This window comes from Chrysochloris asiatica, unplaced genomic scaffold, assembly GCF_000296735.1.
Source record: "Chrysochloris asiatica unplaced genomic scaffold, ChrAsi1.0 scaffold00092, whole genome shotgun sequence".
Classification (NCBI taxonomy): Eukaryota; Metazoa; Chordata; class Mammalia; order Afrosoricida; family Chrysochloridae; genus Chrysochloris; species Chrysochloris asiatica.
The window spans coordinates 11,991,835-12,011,980 of NW_006408610.1; the positions used below are offsets into that span (position 1 = coordinate 11,991,835).

Genomic DNA, 20,146 nt, shown 5'->3' on the forward strand with positions numbered 1-20,146 from the left:
GACTGGCTAATTTGGGGCTCCCCCTGGGCAGACCTCAAGGCCCACCCAGCCTCCCGTCTGCTACTGCCCACTGGCCCTCCATACCACCTCACAGGCACCAGAGCTGGGGAACAGGCGGTGTTGCCTCTTAGTCCTACACAGCTATCTTAGAGAAGTTGGGGTGTCCCATTGAGCCTGCCAGCCCCATCCCTAAGGCTGGAAGGGGGCTGCGGGTTTGTTGCAGGTTGGCACTTAGCTGTGACCGATTCCCTTGATCCTTTGCTGTCTGGACCCATGGAATTCAAAGTGTTCAGCCTCACTGGGGCAGGTGCTGTCAGATGACACAGTAGGTGGTGGACAGGGATGGAGGGGACCAAGCTGAGTCTAGGAAGAAATCCCCCCCAAACAGAAAACTCATCTGATTTCTTCCCTACAATGCGGACTCGGGCCCTTCAAACCCTTGCTCTGGGGAAGGACTTGACTATCGTATGTGTCAGGGGCCTTGATAAGTGAAGTGTGAAAAACAGAAAGCTGAATAAGGAGCTAGGCATGGGAGTGACTAGAACAGGGCAGAAAGCGCAACAGTAGTAAAGCCTTGGACCTCCTTCTCCCTGAGCTCTGGGCAGTCTTATGGGGAACACTTCCCTAGGGGCACTTGAGTATAAGATAGCAGGAGAGTAGTTATAAATGGAGGTTTCTGCCCCCACCCTCCACCTGGTGAATCTAATACCTGCTCTGGTCAGGTAAGGACAAAAGTCATTGGATTTTCGGCCCACCCTAATCCAGGTTAACTTCATCTTCACTTGGTTACATCTGCAACATTCTCCCTTTCCAAATGAGGTCTCTTTCACTGGTTCTAGGTGGCCTGAGTTTTGGAGGACACTTCCGCCAATACAGACCTGAAGCTTAAGCTCTGGATCCTTCGTTCTGGGGGTGCTCAGGACTGAGAGGAGCAAAGCTCAGTGGGCCTCTAAGGTCTGCTGTGTCTGCAGACATGCTCTGAACCTACCTAGAGCTCAGACTGAGGGCTGGAGGGTGACTCCTCAGAATGCCTCTGTCTACTTTCCTGAGGCTCCAGCAGGTGGGGCGGAGGCAGCAGACAGAGGAAGAGCCTAAAAGTTCAGCCGTTACCCAAAAGGTTGGTAGTTCAAACCCTGTAAACTCAGTCTGCTCCTGTGAAGTTAAGTGCCATCAAGTCTGTTTCCTAGGAGTGCCTGGTGGGCTTGAACTGCTGACTTTGTGGTCCAAACTAATCTTGGCGATCCAGTGCATTATCCTGCAGTGCCACAACCAGGACTCGCCGGTAAAAATTTGTTTTTGCTGTTAAGTGCTATCAAATTGGTTCCAAGTCATAGTTCTGACTCATAGTTCCAACTCACAGTTTTGATATAGCGACCCTGTATAGGGTTTCTGAAACCCTGTACAGGGTTGCTATGAGTCAGAACTGACTCCATGGCAAATAACAACAACAACATAGGGTTTCTGAGGAACAACTAGTGAATTTGAACCACTGATCTTGTGGTTCAAACCAACTTTGCAGTCCAGCACACTAACCTACAGTGCCACACCAGGACACCTACAGCCTGGAAAACTCACATAGGGTAAGAATTTGCTAGCCAGCACACAACACCACCAACACATGACCTACACCTCAAGGAAATGCGTTTATCTCCCACGCCTTCCCAAACAGGGACTTGGCATGTAGCCAGCAGAGCTGTACATAGCTTGGTCCCTCCAGGCTTCCTTATGAGACCCTGCTCTACCCAGTGCCCACGCAAGACCCTGCCTGCTTCCCACTTCCTCCTCCTGCCTCTCAGAGCAGCCAGCCTTGCTTCCGTTTCACACCCAGTGGGGAAGAGCCAGAATCCACAAACACATTCTCCAACGACGATGAAGACGTAAATCAAGAGACACAATTTGGACAATGTTGGAGAACTTTCCTCAGAGAAGGAGGGAGGGAGAGAAGAGACCAGAGGTAGCCCCCCAGTCCACAAATGTTTGTACAAATTAGGAAGAGGTAATGCTTCTACTGGCCCAAGGCATCCCCTCACTAGAACTCACTCGTCCTTGGTCTAGGAGCAGTGGCCCTAACCAGGTGGGCAGAACGCTGAACTTGAAGCCCCACAGACAAACTGGACAGTTGTGGACAAGGTCCTCCCGCCCCACCACAGGAAATGGCATCTCCGAGATGGAAAGGGAAAGCCCACACTAGCCCTGTTGCTCTGGGAAACACCCATCCTGCCCTAGGTTCCTTTATTGGGGAGGGGAGCAGCACAAACCACTGAGCAAAGAGAAGTGTCAGCAGTTAGTGCCAAGAGGCCTCAGCCCAGGCCACCCCGCCCTCTCCTGCTAAGGGAGGGAAGGGAACTGACATCTGTTGAGAGCTGTGTACTGGCCATTTGATTCAGCGGCCCTGTCATGTGGCACAGAAGAGGAGAAATGACCACTTAGCAAGTCAGGGTCAGAGGAAGGATTTGCGTTCACATGTGGGGCCCCAAAGTCTCTTTGTGTAACACTGCATCCCACAGCTGTGGAGTCAGTTTTGAGTCTCGGATGTGCCATCTTGGACAGACTCCATTCTGGTCTTCAAGATACGTGTCCTGAGTAATGTGACATCCTGTGTTGAGTGCCTGTTACAGGGGTGCTTACCTCCACTTTGCTTAGTCCCGGGAGACAGAGAAGGCCTGTTTGAGACAGGTGTCCAGGACCCTGTGTGTTTCACTGACCCCTCCGGGGTGCAGGGTATTCAGTGTTGCCATAACAAAATACCACAAAGTAGGTGACTTCTAAGAACACAAATCAGGGTCCTGGCCTTGTGGAGTCCTTCCGAGGGCTCCAGAGGGGACCTGCTCGTGCCTCTCTCTGGACGGTTGGTGGCTGACAGCCATCCTTGTTCCTTTGTTGTTTATATGCATGTGCCTCTTGTCACGGGTCTTCCCTGTGTGTGACTTTCTGTTCTGCTCTGTATAAAATGCCACTCGGCAGGGATTAAGATTAGGACCCACTGTATTCCAGGGAGTCATGCCGTGGTTATGCACTCCGCTACTTACCAAAAGGTCAGCAGTTCAAACCCATAATTGCTTTGAGAGAGAAAGATGTGGCAATGTGCACCTATAAAATGACAGCCTTGGGAACCGTCGGGCACTCCTCCCGTCCTGTAGAGTTGCTGTGAGTTGAAATTGACTAGACAGTACTGGGATTGGTTTCGTTTTCTTTCAACAACAATACTAGTGTCACATCTGCAAAGGAAAGCCCTGATTCTCAACAAGGCCACATTCGTCACTGCAGTTACAACTTCCACATATCTTTTTGTTGTTGCTCAGTGCCGTCGAGTTGGTTCTGGCTCGTAGCGACCCTGTATAGGGTTTCAGAGGAGCAACTGGTGAGTTTGAACCGCAGACCTTGCAGTTCAAACCAAACTTGAGGTTGAGAGTTTACTCTGGTGCCACACCAGGGAGTTTGGTGGGGACATAATTCACCCAGGAAGGAACAACAGTATTTCTCATTTTGCTTCAGAGTGAGCTTCCCAAGGCAGGCAGGGACTCCAAAGTCTGGGGAGGGCCCCCTGAAGTCCCACTTCCTCAAAAACAAGGCCTCCTCGCCTGCTCAGGCCCTGGCTGGGGCACCGGAAGCTGGAATCTGACCCCAGTGGCGTGGGGCCCGGTCTCCATGGCAGCGCGGATTTATTACCGGAGGCCTCCACCTTGCTTGGCGGACTTTCGACTTGAAGCCAGGAAGAAAGACGACTGAGATCAGCAGTCTGGGAGCAGGAACTCACAGGTGGCACCCAGAGATCAGGACAGATGGTGAGTGGAGGGTCTATGTCCCCCGGGTCTGCCGACAGGGCTGGGGAGTGGGCCATCTAACGAGTCCTTCCCTGACCCTTCTCTCTGCTGCAGGCCAAGTTTCTTACCCAGGACCAGATTAATGGTAGGTTGTGTTAGCTCTTTAATTACTAAGTCAAAGCAAAATATGGATCTCATTAGGCCATTTGCTCTGTTCATTTTTTATCAGTGGGAGGAAGGCGGCTGGTGATTGTGCTAGGCCCACCCATGGACAGGGGCAGCTGTTGCAGGAGACCTGGGCTTGGTGGAGGTGGGGGAGAGGGCTCAAAGGTAGAACTATGGGTTTTATATCTGTCAGTGTGGTTTACAAGCAGGGGTGATGGGAGAGAGAACTAGGTTTTCTTCCTCCAGAATCTGATAGGTCTTTTGAGGGGGAGTGAAATATTGAAGAGCAAAGATGTCAGCTTGAGGACTAAGGTGCACCTGACCCAAGCCATGGTACTTTCAATAACCTCATATGCATGCAAAAGCTGGACAGTGAATAAGGAAGACTAGAGAAGACTTGATGCATTTGAGTTATGGTGTTGGAGGAGAATATGGAAAGTGCCATGGGCTGCCAAAAGAACCAACAGATCTGAGTTGGAAGAAGTGCAGCCAGAGTGTTCCTTGGAGGCCAAGATGGCCAAACTTCGTCTCTAATGCTTCGGACATATTGTCAGGAGGGACCAGTCACTGGAGAAGGATATCATGTTTGGTAAGGTGGAGGGTCAGAGAAAAAGAGGAAGACCCCCAGAGAGATGGATTGGCCAAGTGGCAGCATCGATGGACTCAAGCGTGGCAACAATTGTGAGTTTGGCTCAGGACCGGGCAGTGTTTCGTTCTGCTGTGCATAAGGTACCAACTTGATGGCACTTAACAACAACAATAACAACAACAAGGGGGGAGACAGGAGTTAGGGGATGGAGAGAGAATGTTTAACTGTAGTAGAGGCCTAACACACTAACAGAAGGGGTTTTGTAATGGACTGAAAGAGAGAAAAGGGCCAGGTCGGCCACCTCGGGTAGGGTACTTCCTCTCTCTGGGCCTCAATCTCCTCATCTATACAATCGGAGTAAGACTAGGTGGTCTTTAAGGTCCCCTCTGCTCTGATATCAAACCTGTCTCTGTGTAAACACTTTACAGCGTGACCTGTCGGTCCCCAACCAGACTTCTACCTCCGTCAGACCAAGAAGTGTCGGGGGTGAGACAGATCTGACTTGGGCTGGATTACAGAAAACACGGGGGCCCAGAAGTAGGCCAGTGAGAGCCTTGTGGCTGAAGCACTGGTGCCTCTGGTAGGGGAGACCCAGCTGAGCCCACCCTGGAGCCTGCGGGAGACACCACCAGCTGTCCATGGGTGCTGTGCCCCTGAAGCAGTCCCAAGTGGACAGCCATCATTCCACCTTTATTCACCCCATTCTTTCAGCTCTCTGCTGCTCTGTCTTCTCACTGAGGCCTTCCCCAACCATTTTCAACTTGAAGCCAGGAGATGATGGGATCACAGCTACCTCAGTTCTGGGGTGCCCTGGAGATCCAGGACTGGGGTGCCCCTGGAAGTAGGTTTAAGGTTACTTGGGCAAGAATTCCTCAGAACTTGGCCTAGAAGAGTGGAGTTGAAGAGGTGGGGTTCAGGTGGACAGCTTCCTTCAATTCCTCTCCTCACACCAAGAGGAAGGCCAAAGCTAGAGTGGGGCCTGCCCAAGACAGGCCCTCCTCCTTGGGTGGGCTTGGGGATGGAGCCCAGCTCTCAGCCTCACCATCCCCTTTTCTCCCTCATTCTGAGGTTTGTTCTGAGGATGGAGAGAGAATGTTTAACTGTAGTAGAGGCCTAACACATAACGCTATGCCCCCCCGAGGTCCCCAGAAGTGTAAGCTTCTCTTTGTGTCTCAGCATCGGGCACCACAAGTCCATAAATGTTTAATGAACAACTGGATAGGGTAGCCTGCTGAGGTGGGAAGGACAATGACCTTGTAGGCAGCAGGACCTGGGGTCCAGTCACCGCCAAGCCTCAGTTTTCTCATCTATGAAATAGGGAGAGTGGAACCACCTCACCAGGCTGTGAGTGAGGGCCTGAGGGGACCCGTCACAGCCTGACCCTGGGCCCGCTGCAGGGTGGGTGTTACCAGGTGTGTCCTGGAACCCACTGGTACATTTTCAGGAATACTGTGAGCTCCTTGTCAAACCCAGCCATTATGTAAAAATGTAGAAGCAAACAAAATTCCAGTTCCTTCATATCTATCACGGTGGTGCGAAAGCTTCGCAAAGAGGCTTCAGTGCAACGAATGTAATTGGTACAGGATGAGAAATCAGTTAGCAGGAGATCCCATGTCGGCTTTAATAACAATATATTCATGGGAAAAGTCACTGGTACCAATTCCATCTGTCAAATCATGGTCGAATGGCAACTATAAATTGGTTACTGGTACAAGCAGTCAACAAAACTCCATCATGATACAGAATTTATAATAAAGAATACTATGTATCTTCCCACTCATTGAGCTGATCCCAACTCAGGATTTCGGAGGCTATAAATCTTTGCAGGAGCAGAAATCTTCATCTTTCTTCCCAGGGAGCCCTGGGTGGGCTCAGACCCCTGACTTTGTGTTTCAAAGTCCAGTGCTTATCCTACAGAGCCACCTCATTCCCGATAGGCAGGATTCTTGTTGCTTGTTAAGTGCTGTCGAGTCAGTTCTGACTCATAATGACCCTGTATAAGGTTTCCAAGGATCAGCTGGTGAGTTTAAACACCGACTTTATGGTTCAAACTGGCCTTCGGGCCCAGTGCTTCACATCAGGACTCCATGTTGTTGTTGTTTGGTGCCATTGAATCGGGACCAACTCATAGTGACCCTATACACAACAGAACAAAACAGTGCCCGATCCTGGACCAACCTCACAATTGTTTCCACGCTTGAACCCATCGATGCTGCCACTTGGCCAATCCATCTCGTTGGGGGTCTTCCTCTTTTTCTCTGACCCTCCACCTTACCAAACATGATATCCTTCTCTAGCAACTGGTCCCTCCTGACAATATGTCCTAAGTATGAGAGACAAAGTTTGGCCATCCTGGCCTCCAAGGAACATTCTGACTGCACTTCTTCCAACTCAGATCTGTTGGTTCTTTCAGATTTAGCAAGACTGCACCAAACTATTTTCCACATCAGCTTCTCTTCTTGATCTCCTCAAGGAATACTGCCTTTGAGTGAGAATTGTCCCATTCCTTTCTTGTCAGGATTTGTAAAGCAAATTCCAGTTAGTCAAAGCATGCAGCCTATTGGTAGGAAAATGGTTAGTTGTGTTTCCTGAGATCTAGAGAATGGATTTAACTTTATTACAACTTTCTCCTGAGGAGTGGCTGCTGTTAGCAGTCTAGTGCTTATCCTACAACGACACCCAGGCGCCTTGTTGTGCATCTTATTATTATTATTCTGCAATCCATAGCCCTCTTTTTTAAAAAAATAGTTGCTGTCAAATGATTCTGACTCATGGCAGCTCTAAGGCTGCTTTTTCTGAAGCAGATCACCAGGCCTTTCTTCTGAGGTGCCTCTGAATAGACTCAGACCTCCAACTTTCAGTCAGCAGTCAAGTGCATTAACCATTTGTCCCACCCAGGGACTTCATCTCTAACATTGGTAGCATTTATAATAAATTTATATACATATTTATAGATGCACATCTCCCCATTAAAACTGCCTGTTAAACATCCACCAGGGCACAACTGCCATTGCCCTAGATCAACTGAGACAGGCTCTTACCTGCCCTGGCACATTTGCATATTCAAAGGAATGGGTTTTGTTTTTGTGTTGAAATCCAATTCATTTACCTCAGTTCATTCTTTCATGGAGTGGGAACCGCTGACCTTGTGTGTCTCAGTCCAGTGCTGATCCTACAGCGCTACATCAGGAATCCAAATGATGCTGAGCTCCCCGTCGGGAAATCGAACCCTGGCTTCCCACATGACAGGCAGGGATACTCACCGCTATACAAAGGAGAATGTGCCCTTCAACAAATACTTGTTGTGGTGTTGTTAAGTGCTGTCAGGTTGGTTCCGACCCACAGCGACCCTATGTAGGGTTTCTGAGGAATGGCTGGTGAGCTTGAAGCACCGACCTTGCAGTTCAAACTGACTTAGCAATCCAGCGCATTAACCCACAGTGCCACACCAGGACTCCACACCAAATCTATGAATCCTTTATTTGTACCAGTCCTGTGGTGGGCATTAAAGAATCAGCAGTGAACACAAGAGTCAAAGGCCCTACCCTCACGGGGTTCGCTTTCGAGTGAACGACAAACAAAAACAAGAAAACCAAACCAATTGCCGTCCAGCTGATTCTAAGTCACAGTGACCCCATGTGTGTCCGAGTCATTCTGTGTCCCATAGAGTTCTCATTGTTGTGACCTTTAGGAAACAGACGACCCGGCCTATCTTCCAAGGTACCTCTGGTTGGGTTCACACTTCGAACTTCTTGGTTAGTTGGCTTAACTAGTTGGCTTAACTAGTTGGCTTAATCCACACCAAACAAAACTAATAAAATACTTAGTATGGTCAATGGTGGAGAAGGAGGTCCGGGCCAGTCTGATTGTTTATTTTGGTTGGAGAACCTGTTAGAAAGCTGGCCATCCAGACCTCTAAAGGGTCAATCTGTCAAGGTAGAAAGACAGAGCATACTGAATTGAACAGATTGTTAGCCTGGTTTTAGAATTTGCATCATTATAGATCTATGGGAGGTGGGCCCACCTGTGGCCAGCTCTGATTCTGAGCCATGTTTGTGACCATGGTCTCCAGCACTGGTCAGTGGCAACAAGAGTCTTAGGATGACATTGAACACTCAGAAGTGAGACCACTCAGTCTCCGGAAAACCCACCCAGAAGGACAAGGTGGGGTGGCCACGACACATCCCCCTCCCTCCTGGGTACAGAGAGAAGCACCTTTTTTGTCCCCCTGATGTGCCGTGACCAGGCCAGCCCCTCTTGGAGGGAATTAGGGTTGGGGTCTTAGGCTCAGCCACTGCAGCCGCTACCACCTGGTCTTGTCTTTACTTTGCCTTTCTGAAGCTTCTTGCTAAGTGCTATCAAGTCTGTTCTGACTCACAGTGACCCTGTGTAGGGTTTCCGAGGAGCCGCTGGTGAGGTTGAACTGCTGACCTTGTGGTTTGCAGTCCAGTCCTGATTCAACAACATTACACCAGGAGACCTTAGACTCTGAAAAGTTCTGAAAGAGCAGGCTGGGACCCTCCGCTCTCAGCCTCTCTGCAATTACAAAGGCCAGTCATTGTCCCTCAGCCCCACCGGGCCCGCCTGCCTTTCTTAGAGGCCCTCCAGAAATCCTAGAACGAAGGACTGTGGCCAGGAAGTGGGAGGCCGGAGTGTGATTTCATTAAGGACTATGGGTCCCTCCCCCTCTCTGCTGTGTCTGGTGACCCTCTGACCTGGAATAGGCTGCCGATTGGACGGTGGCTGTGTGGGCTCTCACTGATCCAGTCTTCACTGCCCCGTCTGCAAAATGAAGCGAATAATGGTATCAGCCTCAGGAGGTTGTTGTGAAGTACCGTTGAGTTGGTTCCAACTCATAGCGATCCTGTATAGCGGTTTCAAGGAGTGGCTGGTGAGTTTGAACCACTGACCTTGTGATCATAGATGAGTTGTGAGGAGTGAGGGTCAGGGGGTTCTCAGTAGGGTAGACTGTCATTGTTATTATCAGCTAAGGGGAGGCTGGTCCCGGCTGCCGAGGAACCATGTGGGTGATGTAAAAAGCAGAAGAGAGAAGTGGTACATGAAGGGCACAGTCCAGGGCTGAGAGGGCACCCAAAGCGCCTGGGCCAGCAGAATTCTCACTACGAAGCTTCAGCAAGTGGTGGGTCTCACTTGCCTCTTTGGGAAAACAAATGGGACTGAATTAGACTCACCTGTTCTTAGGTGCCTTGGAAGACTCATAGTGCCTCCAAGTGACAGAGTAGATCTGCCTCCTAGGGTTGGAGGAAGACTCAGTGGCAGCCGTGTTGGCTGGAAGTGAAGAGAGCTTGAAATACGAAAATCCTCAAATTGGACCAACACCACCACGATAAACAGAGAAAAGACTGAAGTTATCAAAGACTTCATTTTGCTTTGATCCACAGTCAGCACTCATAGAAGCAGCCGTCAAGAAATCAAGCAATGTATTGTATTAGGCAAATCTGCAGCACAAGACCTCTTTCAGGTGTTCAAGAGCAAAGAAGTCACTTTGAGGACAAAGGTGCACCTAACCCAAGCCTTGGTATTTTCAGTCACCTCATGTGCATGTGAAAGTTGGAAAATGAGGAATTAAGACCTTAGAAGAATTGATGCATATGAATTGTGGTGTTGGAGACGAATATTGAAAGTACTGTGGATTGCTCTGATAGCGTAGTGGTTACAAATCGGGCTGCCAACCTTAAGGTCAGCAGTTCTAAACTACCAGCTGTTCCGTGGGAGAAAGATGAGGCTTTCTGCTCCCGTAAAGATTTACAGTCTTGGAAACCCTGTACAGGATCGCTATGGTTCGGAACCGACTTGATGGCACTTAACAACAAAAACAACAGTGGATTGCTAGAAAAACAGATCTGTCTTGGAAAAAATCCATCCAGAATGAGGATGGAAAAACTTTGTTATCAGGAGGGACCAGTCCCTGGAGAAGGACATCATGCTTGGTAAAGTGGAGGGTCAGAGAAAAAGAGGAAGACCCCCAATGAGATGGATTGACATAGTGACAGCAACAGTATGCTCAAACATAACAATTGTGAGGCTAGCGCAGGACCGGGCAGTGTTTCATTCTGTTGTGACAGGGCCGACAGGAGTTGGAACAGACTCCTTAGCACCTAATAACACTCTTCATGGGAGCCGATCACCAGGTTTGAACAGCTAACCTAGAGTTTGAGCACTTAACCAGGCTCTCCACAAAGGCTCTTCTGTCAAGTTGACCTCTTGGGGAGCCTTCTTAACCTATTTTAATGACTGCCAGACCCTACCCCACTTGCCTGTGGGGCCCACCGGTTGTAAGCTTCCCAGCTGTATTTACTCGCCTCCAGGGTTGGAAACCAGAGGCACAGTGGGTATGAAGTCCACACCCAGCTGAGCTGAGCTGTGAGTTTGGGGACTTAGAGGGCCACAGCTATGTCACCACTCAGTGCTGGGTAAAAAGTGGCTCAGAGTGAAAACAGCAGACCAAATCCAGGTCAGACTCGGGAAGGACTTTCTGACAGTACTCCTTGGAGTCTTGAAGAACAGTTCAGTACCTATATTAGACAACAGTTTGAGCATTCAGCAACCTGGAGGCAGGGGGTTAAGAGCACTGGACTCAAAGTTTGGACTGTTTTAATACTAACAATAGTAAACACCATCTATGGGATGAGAGAGGCCCTTGGTTGGGGGTCTAAACCATTTGCACTTGACTACTAACCTAAAGGTTGGCAGTTCGAAATCATCTACCAGCACCACAGAAGAAAGGCCTGGTAGTCTTCTTCCATAAAGATTGTTGCTGTTAACTGCCATCTAACTGAGTTAGACTCAAAAGTAGCCTGCTAACCTAAAGACAGGTACTTCAAACCTACCAGCTACTCTGAAGGGAACGGATGTGGCTGTCTGCTCCAGTAAAGGTTTATAGCAGTGGTAATCCTATGTAGGGTCACTATGAGTTGGGAGTAGCGCCATGGCCGTGGGCAGCCTCGTAGCAACAGAGTAGAACTGTTGCACAGGGTTTTCTAGGCTGTACGTTTTATAGGGAGTCCCGGTGTGGCTCTGTAGGTTAATGCGCTGGACTGTATGTAAGTCGGCTTGACCCACAAGGTCAGCGGTTCAAGCTCACCAGCCACTCCTCAGAAACCCTACACAGGGTCACTATGGGTCGGAACTGACTCGGCAGGACTTCACAACAACAACTTTTAACAGGAGCAGACTACTAGGTTTTTCTCCGGAAGAACCCGGTGTGGGTTTGAACTGCTAACTTCTCAGTTAGCAGTTAGGCACTTTAGCACTTAACTGTTGCATCACCAACCACCAGGGCTCCTTTCCTTAAAGATCACAGCCAAGAACGCCCTGTGGAGCAGTTCTGCTCTGTAACGCATGGGGTCATGGGGTCGGGGTCATGGGGTCGGTCCCCATGAGTCCCAAGCAACTCTAGGGCAACAGGTTTGATGTTTTTGTTTTGTTTTATGGAGTGACAACCATTCTCAGCAGGACCTTCCTAGAAATCAGATTCTCAAAGTAACCCAGAGGCATTATTATCCCAGGCAAACTGGTTTGCAAAGGCCACCTGGAAGTCTGGGAAGTCTGCCCTGAGTTTCTGAGCTCCCAGAAGGAGAGGGAGGAAGAAAGCAAAGAGAGAGGAGAAGGGGAAGGGAGGGAGGGGAATTGGGGGAACTGTGGAGGGGAGAGATCTATAGTAGGGGAGCAAGGGAAGGAAAAGTCGGAGAGAAATGGAGTTCAGGTAAAATACTGGTTTAGTCTGTCAGATAAACAACAAATACTAGTTTAGTGTGTTTCATACAATATTTTGTTGTTGTTAAATGTCATGGAGTCGGTTCTGACTCACAGTGACCCTGAATAGAATTTCCAAGGAACAGGTGGTGGGTTTGAACTGCTGACCTTGTGGTTAGCTGCCCAGTGCTTGTCTGAGTTGTTGTTAAGTGCCATCAAGTCTGTTCCAACTCATAGCAACCCTTTATAGGGTTTCTGAGGAGTAGCTGGTGAGTTTGAACCGCTGACCTTGAGGTCAAGTGCTTATCCTAAGGCACCACACCAGGACTGTCTGAGTTAGGTCATGCCAAAACGTTATTCATCATTTACCTGAAATTAAATTTAGCTTGACAGGCCTGTATTTACAAAACTGGCAACCTTAGGAGTGAAGGAGGGAGAGAGTGGGCTGGGGGGTGGGGGTGGGGCAGGAGAGGTGCTGGGAGCAAGGGGGGGCGGGGCCCTAGGGATGGTGGAGGCCTAGGGAAGGCGCCCAGCTGATGTTCTCCCATGGGACTGCACACAGAGTACAAGGAGTGCTTCTCCTTGTATGACAAGCAGCAGAAGGGGAAGATAAAGGCCACAGAGCTGCTAGTGGTGATGAGGTGCCTGGGGGCCAGCCCGACGCCGGGGGAGGTGCAGCGGCACCTCCACACTCACCACATAGGTAAGTCACGTGGGGTGGGGCCCAGTGGGGGGAAGGTGTGGAGGGCTCAGAAGTGTGAGGGGCAGGTGGCCATCAGAGCTAACCAGGATTGAGCTGTGGGGGTACCTAGCCAGTTATTCCAGCATCCCTGTGCTTCCTAGAATCCTCGCAGACACCTAGGATACCCCATTTCACAGAGGACCTGGGGGTCCAGGCATTCCAGTAAGCTTATCACAAACCTATACTAACAGCTGGCCCCAGTTTTGTATGAAAGTTTTCCCTTTATTGTAGACTTCCCTCATGCTGGGCTAGATAGACACTGTCCTAGCCCCCTGCTGGTACAGGTGTAGCGTCAGGTGTGAAACCACCAGGTAACTTCCAAGTTCTCAAGCCAATGCTGGAATCAGAACTGGAATGGGTTCCTCTGATTTCAGAGGCTGACCTGCTGAAAGTCAAGAGCGCTGCTAACAAAGGTCTGGAAGAAAACATGCCCAATTCCTTAGAAGTGGTTCCTACTGATGATGGATTATGGGAGTTTTTCAGTCCCTTCCTGGTCGTTTCCTGCGTTTTCTGTGATGGGAACATACTGTACAAACACCACATTTAAGAAAAAAAAAACAACGAGGGGTATCAGGAAGCGTTGGGGGGAGGGGAAAGCTGCTGTTTGTTGGGGCACTCAGGAAGGGGGGGCTGGCCTTGAAAGAGCACTTGGAGCAAGCCCCAAGGCCACTTGTCAGTCTCTGGCTCTCAGTTCCCCATCCCTTACATGGCTAGACACCATCTGTTAGGATTCCCGGAGGCCTAATAGAGCGTGGCTACAGCAGCATTGCTTATTACTGGGCCCATCCTGGGACGGGCCACAGTGCCTGGTGACAGGACACTAAGTAGTTTGGTACCTGAGAACCCCCATTGGGAGCTCCAAAGAAGTTGGTGGCTTTTGTCTTCTCCAAACAGGAAGTTTCACTGAGGTGGAAGGTCCAATTTCCAATTTCCTCAGGGCTTGGGTGGAAGCAACCCCGAGGCATTTAGGGTTGCAGGACAGAGCTTGGGTTGGAGGTAAATGAACCACTCAGGCTGGGACTGGGGCTTGAGGGCTCAGGTGGGGTCATCCTCTGACCATCCTGTGGCTGTCTCCTTGGCAGGGAAGCATGGCTTGCTCTAGGAGGGGTGGACACATGGGCTTCCTTCCTGCAACTCAAAGCAGGAGGGAAGCCCCCAGAAGGCAGTTGGGGGAGGGTGATCTTTCCGGGTCCTGCCACGCCCTAGCAGGCAGATGGTGACCACAATCTCTGAAGACTATTGGGAGGATGAGATAGTGAAGGTCCAGTCCCGGGAGTGGCTCAGGGTGGGAACTCATTAAGAAGTGCTTTGTCCTCCCCACTTAGACCACCACACCATTATGGTCTTCCTGAGCATGCTGGCCTCCACGCTCACTGAGAAGGCTCGGGCTGGAGGCTACTTGGTTGGCTTTCCCAAGAAGAGTCATTTTTTGCTACTCACTCTGCTGTATTGGGTGGGTGGGTGGGGGGTTCCTAGGCCAAAATGGAGAGCTGGATTTCTCTACTTTCCTGACAATTATGCACATGCAAATCAAACAAGAAGACCCAAAGAAAGAAATTCTCTTGGCCATGTTGATGACAGATAAGGAGAAGAAAGGCTACATCATGGCAGCTGAGCTGAGGTCAAAGCTCATGAGACTGGGGGAGAAGCTCACCCACAAAGAAGGTAAGAGCCTGGGAACCAGCCTCCCAACAGCTGGGGGAGGAGTTGGAAGGGGACCCCAGGGCCCAATCAGTGCCACCTGGGTTGTATAGACCCTCACAAGTGATGGTGCATCACAGAAGACTGGGACCTAACATCAAACTAGGGATAATCTGGACCACAGTTCAAAGGGAAGAGACAGGGTTCCCCTGGGGCCCTGGAGGATGTGGGACAGCCTGGGGAAATCTGCTAGGGGAGGCATCGACTTGGGTCCATGTTGTTAAGCTCCACGGAACCAGTTCCGACTCACAGCAGGATAGAGTTTACGAGGAGCAGCTGGTGGATTTGAACCACCAACCTTGCAGTTCAAACCGACCTTGTGTTCCAGTGCTTATTCTACAGCGCCACACCAGACCCTGCCCTGTGTTTAAGCTTTCAGAGTGGGCCTCCATTTAATGTTCACGACATCCCCCGTGGGCGCGGTTACTCACCTTATCAAACCAGTTGCCATTGGTCGGCTGACTCACGGCAACCCTGTGTCTGAGTAGAACTGTGCTCCACAGGGTTTTCTTTGTTTAACTTCTTACTGTGAGTTGGGTGAAGGTTTGCAGAGCAGATCCCTTTCCACACACAGTTTTGTTTCATCTCATTGATTGCGATCCCCACGTGACATCACATCCCATTCAGTCCCTCCCTGTGGCTCCGGTTTTCATTGCTCTCTTCTGAACTTTGTCTTTGAGTAAGTGGTAGGGTGGTGGGATGGTTGTGTGCCAACACGTCAGTTCCAACTCACAGTGACCCTGTGTAGGGTTTCCCAAGCTGTCCATCTTTATGAGAGTAGAGAGCTTCATCTTTCTCTGGTGAACTAACCTTGTAGTTCGCAGTGTAATTCGTAGGTAACCCACTACATCACCAAGGCTCCTTGGCTTAAGTGCTGCCATTTTTATCTCAAATGGTTCATTGTCCTAAGGAAAGCATACCTTTCTAGTGTTATTGTTCATTGTATAGAGCTGGCTGTGGGCTGAAAACTGAGCTAAGGGTTGAGCTCAGTTCCAGACCTGAAGGGGGACTAAGGGCTATAGTCTCAAGGCTTCCACCTGTGTCTCTATCTGACCAATACACTTTGGTTAGTTTTTTGTTTTTATGATTTTGAGGTTTGGTTCATATTTTTCTCCCACTCTATGCAGGACCTTCTAATGCGATCCCTTTTAGAGCAGTTGGTAATGGTAGCCAGGCATTATCTAGTTCTTCTGGCCTCAGGCTGGTCAGTAGTCCACCGGACCACCCAGTCATTTTTCAGTGGCTGATTTTTCAGAAGTAGATTGCCAGGCCATTCTTCTGAGGTTCTACCTCAGGGTGGACTTGAGCCTCCAACGTTTTGGTTCGAGTTTGGTTTGGTTTGGTTAGCTGAGTACATTCATCCTTTGTACCACTCAGGGACTCCTACCCACCTTCTAATGAATGATAAAGAAAGGTTGTGAAGCGAAGTGAGTATTTGGGAGTAGCAGAGCTAGGATTTGAATGCAGGTCTATTAGGAACACCCCACCCCCAACCCACCTCCCATCTGGGGCACAGATGTCTTCTGATGTTGCTGCTGATGCTGAGAACTTCCAAACTTAGATGCTGTTTGGTCCCTTTCCTCATGACTCAGTCAGCTCTTAAGAGCTCTTCCTGGAGGTTCTGTGGTGCCTTTTGCTGCGATGGTTGGATGAGAATTGCTGTCCTCGGGCTCCACCACAGGCCTTTCCAGAAGCCCAGCATACCTTCTGATGCAGAGCAGAACAAGGGCCCTAGGACCTCCGCGAAAGCCCTTTGTAAACTGTAAAGGATGACTCCAAAACTGGGACAGCTGTGGGTGTTCTTCCAGCCTGAGGGCATACTGCCCAGCTAGCCCCCCAAACTCTGCTGAACCCCCAGAGGCTGGAATTTCTACTTAGGCTGGCTTGCCTATGGTTGGGGTGGGAGAATTAGGTAGGGCACAACTGGTGGGGGGGCAAGGATTCATTTTGAGAGAACTTTTGGTATTTCATTAAAGTAGGGTTTGACTTTACAACAAGCCAAGAGGGGTTGAGAAGGTGTGGAGTCATGCTGCATGCCGACTGCCCCTCTTTCTGGGAGACTTTAGGTGGGCTGCGTTGCATAGCCACATTTGCCTCAATCTCCTCAGTATGGAATGAGGTTACCGTAGTCCCTCCAAAAGCTCTCTATAAATCAGTTTGTTTTGATTTTATATGTAGTTAAAAAGCCACAGTGCAAAGCATTTAAAAATAGTGCCACAGAAAGCAGCTTCATCCTCCCCCGTGCTTCTTCAGGCGGGCAGCGATCACAGTCTCATGTTTCCTTGTGGTTGTTTTCATATGAACTGCGGAAAACAGGGCTTCTCTTTCCCTCTCGGATTCTGAGGACACCTTGGTCTTTATGTACCATGGGTAGCGTAAGCAGATAGGACCAGCCAGTGTCTTAATTCTTGTGGTTAATGATCTCTGTCTAGAGCAAACACCACAGCCCCCAAACTTACACGCATCTCTTATTTGTTTAACCATCAAAGAAACATTTCAAAGAAACTGGTAATGTGTTCCAGACAAGCTGAAAGACAGGTTTCACTTCCTCTTGCAGTGGGGGACAGGAAAGATGATGCCAGAAGTCAGAATCCTCTACCAAGGGGAGTGAAAGAAAAATCTTCAATTTTATTAATAAACATTCTTTCAATTCACACACACACATAAATTCTTGAGGCAGCTGCAGAAGACTGGCAGGCCAGCCTCTCCCTTTTGAGGCCTGGGAATAAGCTGACTTGAGCACCCTGCTTCTTCAAAGGGAGACAGTGAGTGGTCCACTATTTTACCATTGGTGGGCTCCAGCGCCTGGCTTTGAAGTAGTGCGCCCTCTCCTGGTCAGGAGGCCGCAATGACAGTCTGGACTGGCTGGAAGTGGGTGCTGGGAGCCCCTGCTAACTAAAGCCAGAGCTGGCATTGAGCACATCCACTGGGATAGTCTTAAGCAACAGGCTGATGGGTAGAAGTTTCTCAGTGAAATAAGATAAATTGCAGTCCCCGCAACTTTCTAAAAATACCCAAAACTTCTGTCACTGACGACCTTCAGCAGAGCATGGTAATTACACTCTTTTGGAGAATCCCAGGATATTTTTCTTAACTGCTCAGAGTTGTGTGCTGGGGGCATCTGGGGCTAGGGAAGTCCACATAGGGTAGTGTGAGGGTTTGCAGCAGAGTTAGGAAGGGCCAAAGAGCCAAAGGTAGCCTGGAGAGGTTGCCATGGAGACTATAGGCTGAAAGGGGCCTTCTTGCCAATGCCTGGGACAAGCTAGTATTGGGTCCCTGAATCCAAAACCTGAAGAAATAAGCAAATGAAGTGATTTTTGAGTAGCACCCCAAAACAATGGCAGTTTTGTACTCTTGGAGCTATGGATACAGTTGGATTTATTTCTTCTTTTGATTACCCCCACTCCCAAACACACACACTGCTTTTTAAGAGGTGATGGTAACAAACACCTCTTGTCACAAAGTCATTGGTATGAGGACAGGGGTGGTAGAAAATGCTGACTTGGAAGAGAAAGCTGGTTGGTCAAGGGCAGGCCGGACACCAGCACAGGGCGGGCTCCAGGTGTCCTATCTGCCAAGGTAGTCGGAGGCTGAGCTGTGGAAGGTGAAACCCAGACCAGAGATTTCTGAAAATACAGCTACAGGGGCTTCTTAAAAGAACAAAACAAAACACATTAACAGTGTAGCTTCAGCAACTGAAACCTGACCAGCACACCTCCCCTAGCCCGGGGGCCCAGCCCGGGAGAGAGCACACTGTGCTCAGAATCGAATTGAGTGGTCTCCAAGGGGATGGACGTGGTTTGTCCCTTGTTTACTGGTTTACTTCCTGGTCTACAAGAATAGTCTGTTGGACACTCAGGGAAGACCTCTGGGGAGCCCCAGTCCCCAAAGACCTCAATGTCCTATCATGTAACACAAAAGTCAAACTGAAAAATTAATGTGATTGATTGCAGTGGATGAACTTTTCAGGGAAGCGAACATTGACCCGAATGGCAAAGTGAAGTATGAAGAATTCATCCGCAAGATCACCCTTCCTGCCCAGGACTACTGAATGAGGACGGTGCGCGAGAGCTTTCCCCGGTCCTGGAAGCTCAAGACCGATGAATTTTTAAAAAGAAACGCGTTCCTTTCACTTTAGGGAGATGGCCAATGCAGGAGTTAAGATGACAATACCCACCGTAGCTGAGAATAACTGGCAACGAAAAACCGTTTCAGCTGTGTGTGTGGTATTAGCATGTCTTTAATAAATGATTGTTACGAATTTTAGGAACGGCCGTTAGTCCAACACTTTATTACTCCAAAATGGCTACCCCAGTGTCAACTCAAACCTCATCTCCTGTCCCTTCCCCCAGCTCCCACTGTCGAGGAAAGAGCATATAGCCCCCTCCTCCCGCTATGTAGACCAAAATTCTTTGTTCCCTAGGAAGGGGCAGGCAGCCCTGCGCCTTATGATTTTCCTCCGTTTTCCCTGTTCTGCATGCCACCCTAACTGCCCTGAAGCTTGTATACCCCATGATACAGGAAGAGCCTAGCCCACACCTCACTTTACTATCCAGCCGGTCACCACTGGAAACAGCTGTTGGTCATCCTTTGTCAGTGAGCTCTCCTGTGGACAGTCTTTTCTTTTCTGTAATAAACTAAGGTCTTTTGGATTGGGTCCTGGTCACTTTTGTCAGTCTCTCATCCCTGTGTACTCAGAAGGCTTTTCCCTTCTGGGCCTGGAACCCGACACTCAGGTTTGGAGTCGGACCTGGGTTCCAGTTCTGGTTCCGTGTCTCCCAGCTGTGTGACTAGACATTGTTTCACCCTTCCAGGCCTCAGGATCCTCACTAAAGTGAGACTCCTACACCTGGCCTCATGGGGAAGAGCTCTGGTAATGCAGTGGTAAGGCGCTTGGCTGGTAAGCACCTGCCATTCAATCCACAGTCTGCTCCTATAAGGATTACAGTCTTGGAACACTGAGTTGGGATCGACTAGATGGAAATGTTTGTTGGTTTGGTTTTTACCTCAGGGAGCCCGTGATGGGTAATGGCCTCTGTAAACTGAGAACCCTACATAGTCCTAGTCACGGTTCTCCTGGAAAGGGCCAGCTACCAAAAGTCCATGTTTCGTTTTTGGGTGCTGGAATCATCTTTCACATTTCTAAGGGGAGAGGGAAAATAAAAATCAATGCTAGCTGACAAATAGCAACAAGCAAAAACCATTAGTAAAAAAATATCCACTTAAACCAAAACATAAGGAGCTCTGGTAGCGTAGTGGTTACAAATCAGGCTGCTAACCTCAGGGACAGCAGTTCAAAACTACCAGCTGCCCCGCGGGAGAAAGATGAGGCTTTCTGCTCCCGTAAAGATTTACAGCCTTGGAAACCCTGTGCAGGGTCACTATGGGTCGGAACTGACTCGATGGCACATAACAACAACCAACCAAAACATACAGAAACATTTCTTTCGTACCCATAGGGACACTTAC

The 20,146-nt window shown here is 49.4% G+C and overlaps 1 protein-coding gene across 1 annotated transcript; it reads left to right on the plus strand.

Annotated features, from left to right (window-relative positions):
* Nucleotides 1-273: 273 nt before the first annotated feature.
* CALML4 (calmodulin-like 4) lies at nt 274-18,766 on the plus strand. Its single transcript, XM_006866577.1, has 6 exons — nt 274-307; nt 3,572-3,708; nt 3,879-3,909; nt 12,797-12,937; nt 14,453-14,641; nt 18,631-18,766. The coding sequence occupies exons 1-6, from the start codon at nt 274-276 to the stop codon at nt 18,726-18,728; spliced, it is 630 nt and encodes a 209-aa protein (XP_006866639.1). The 3' UTR covers nt 18,729-18,766.
* The last annotated feature ends 1,380 nt before the right edge of the window (nt 18,767-20,146 follow it).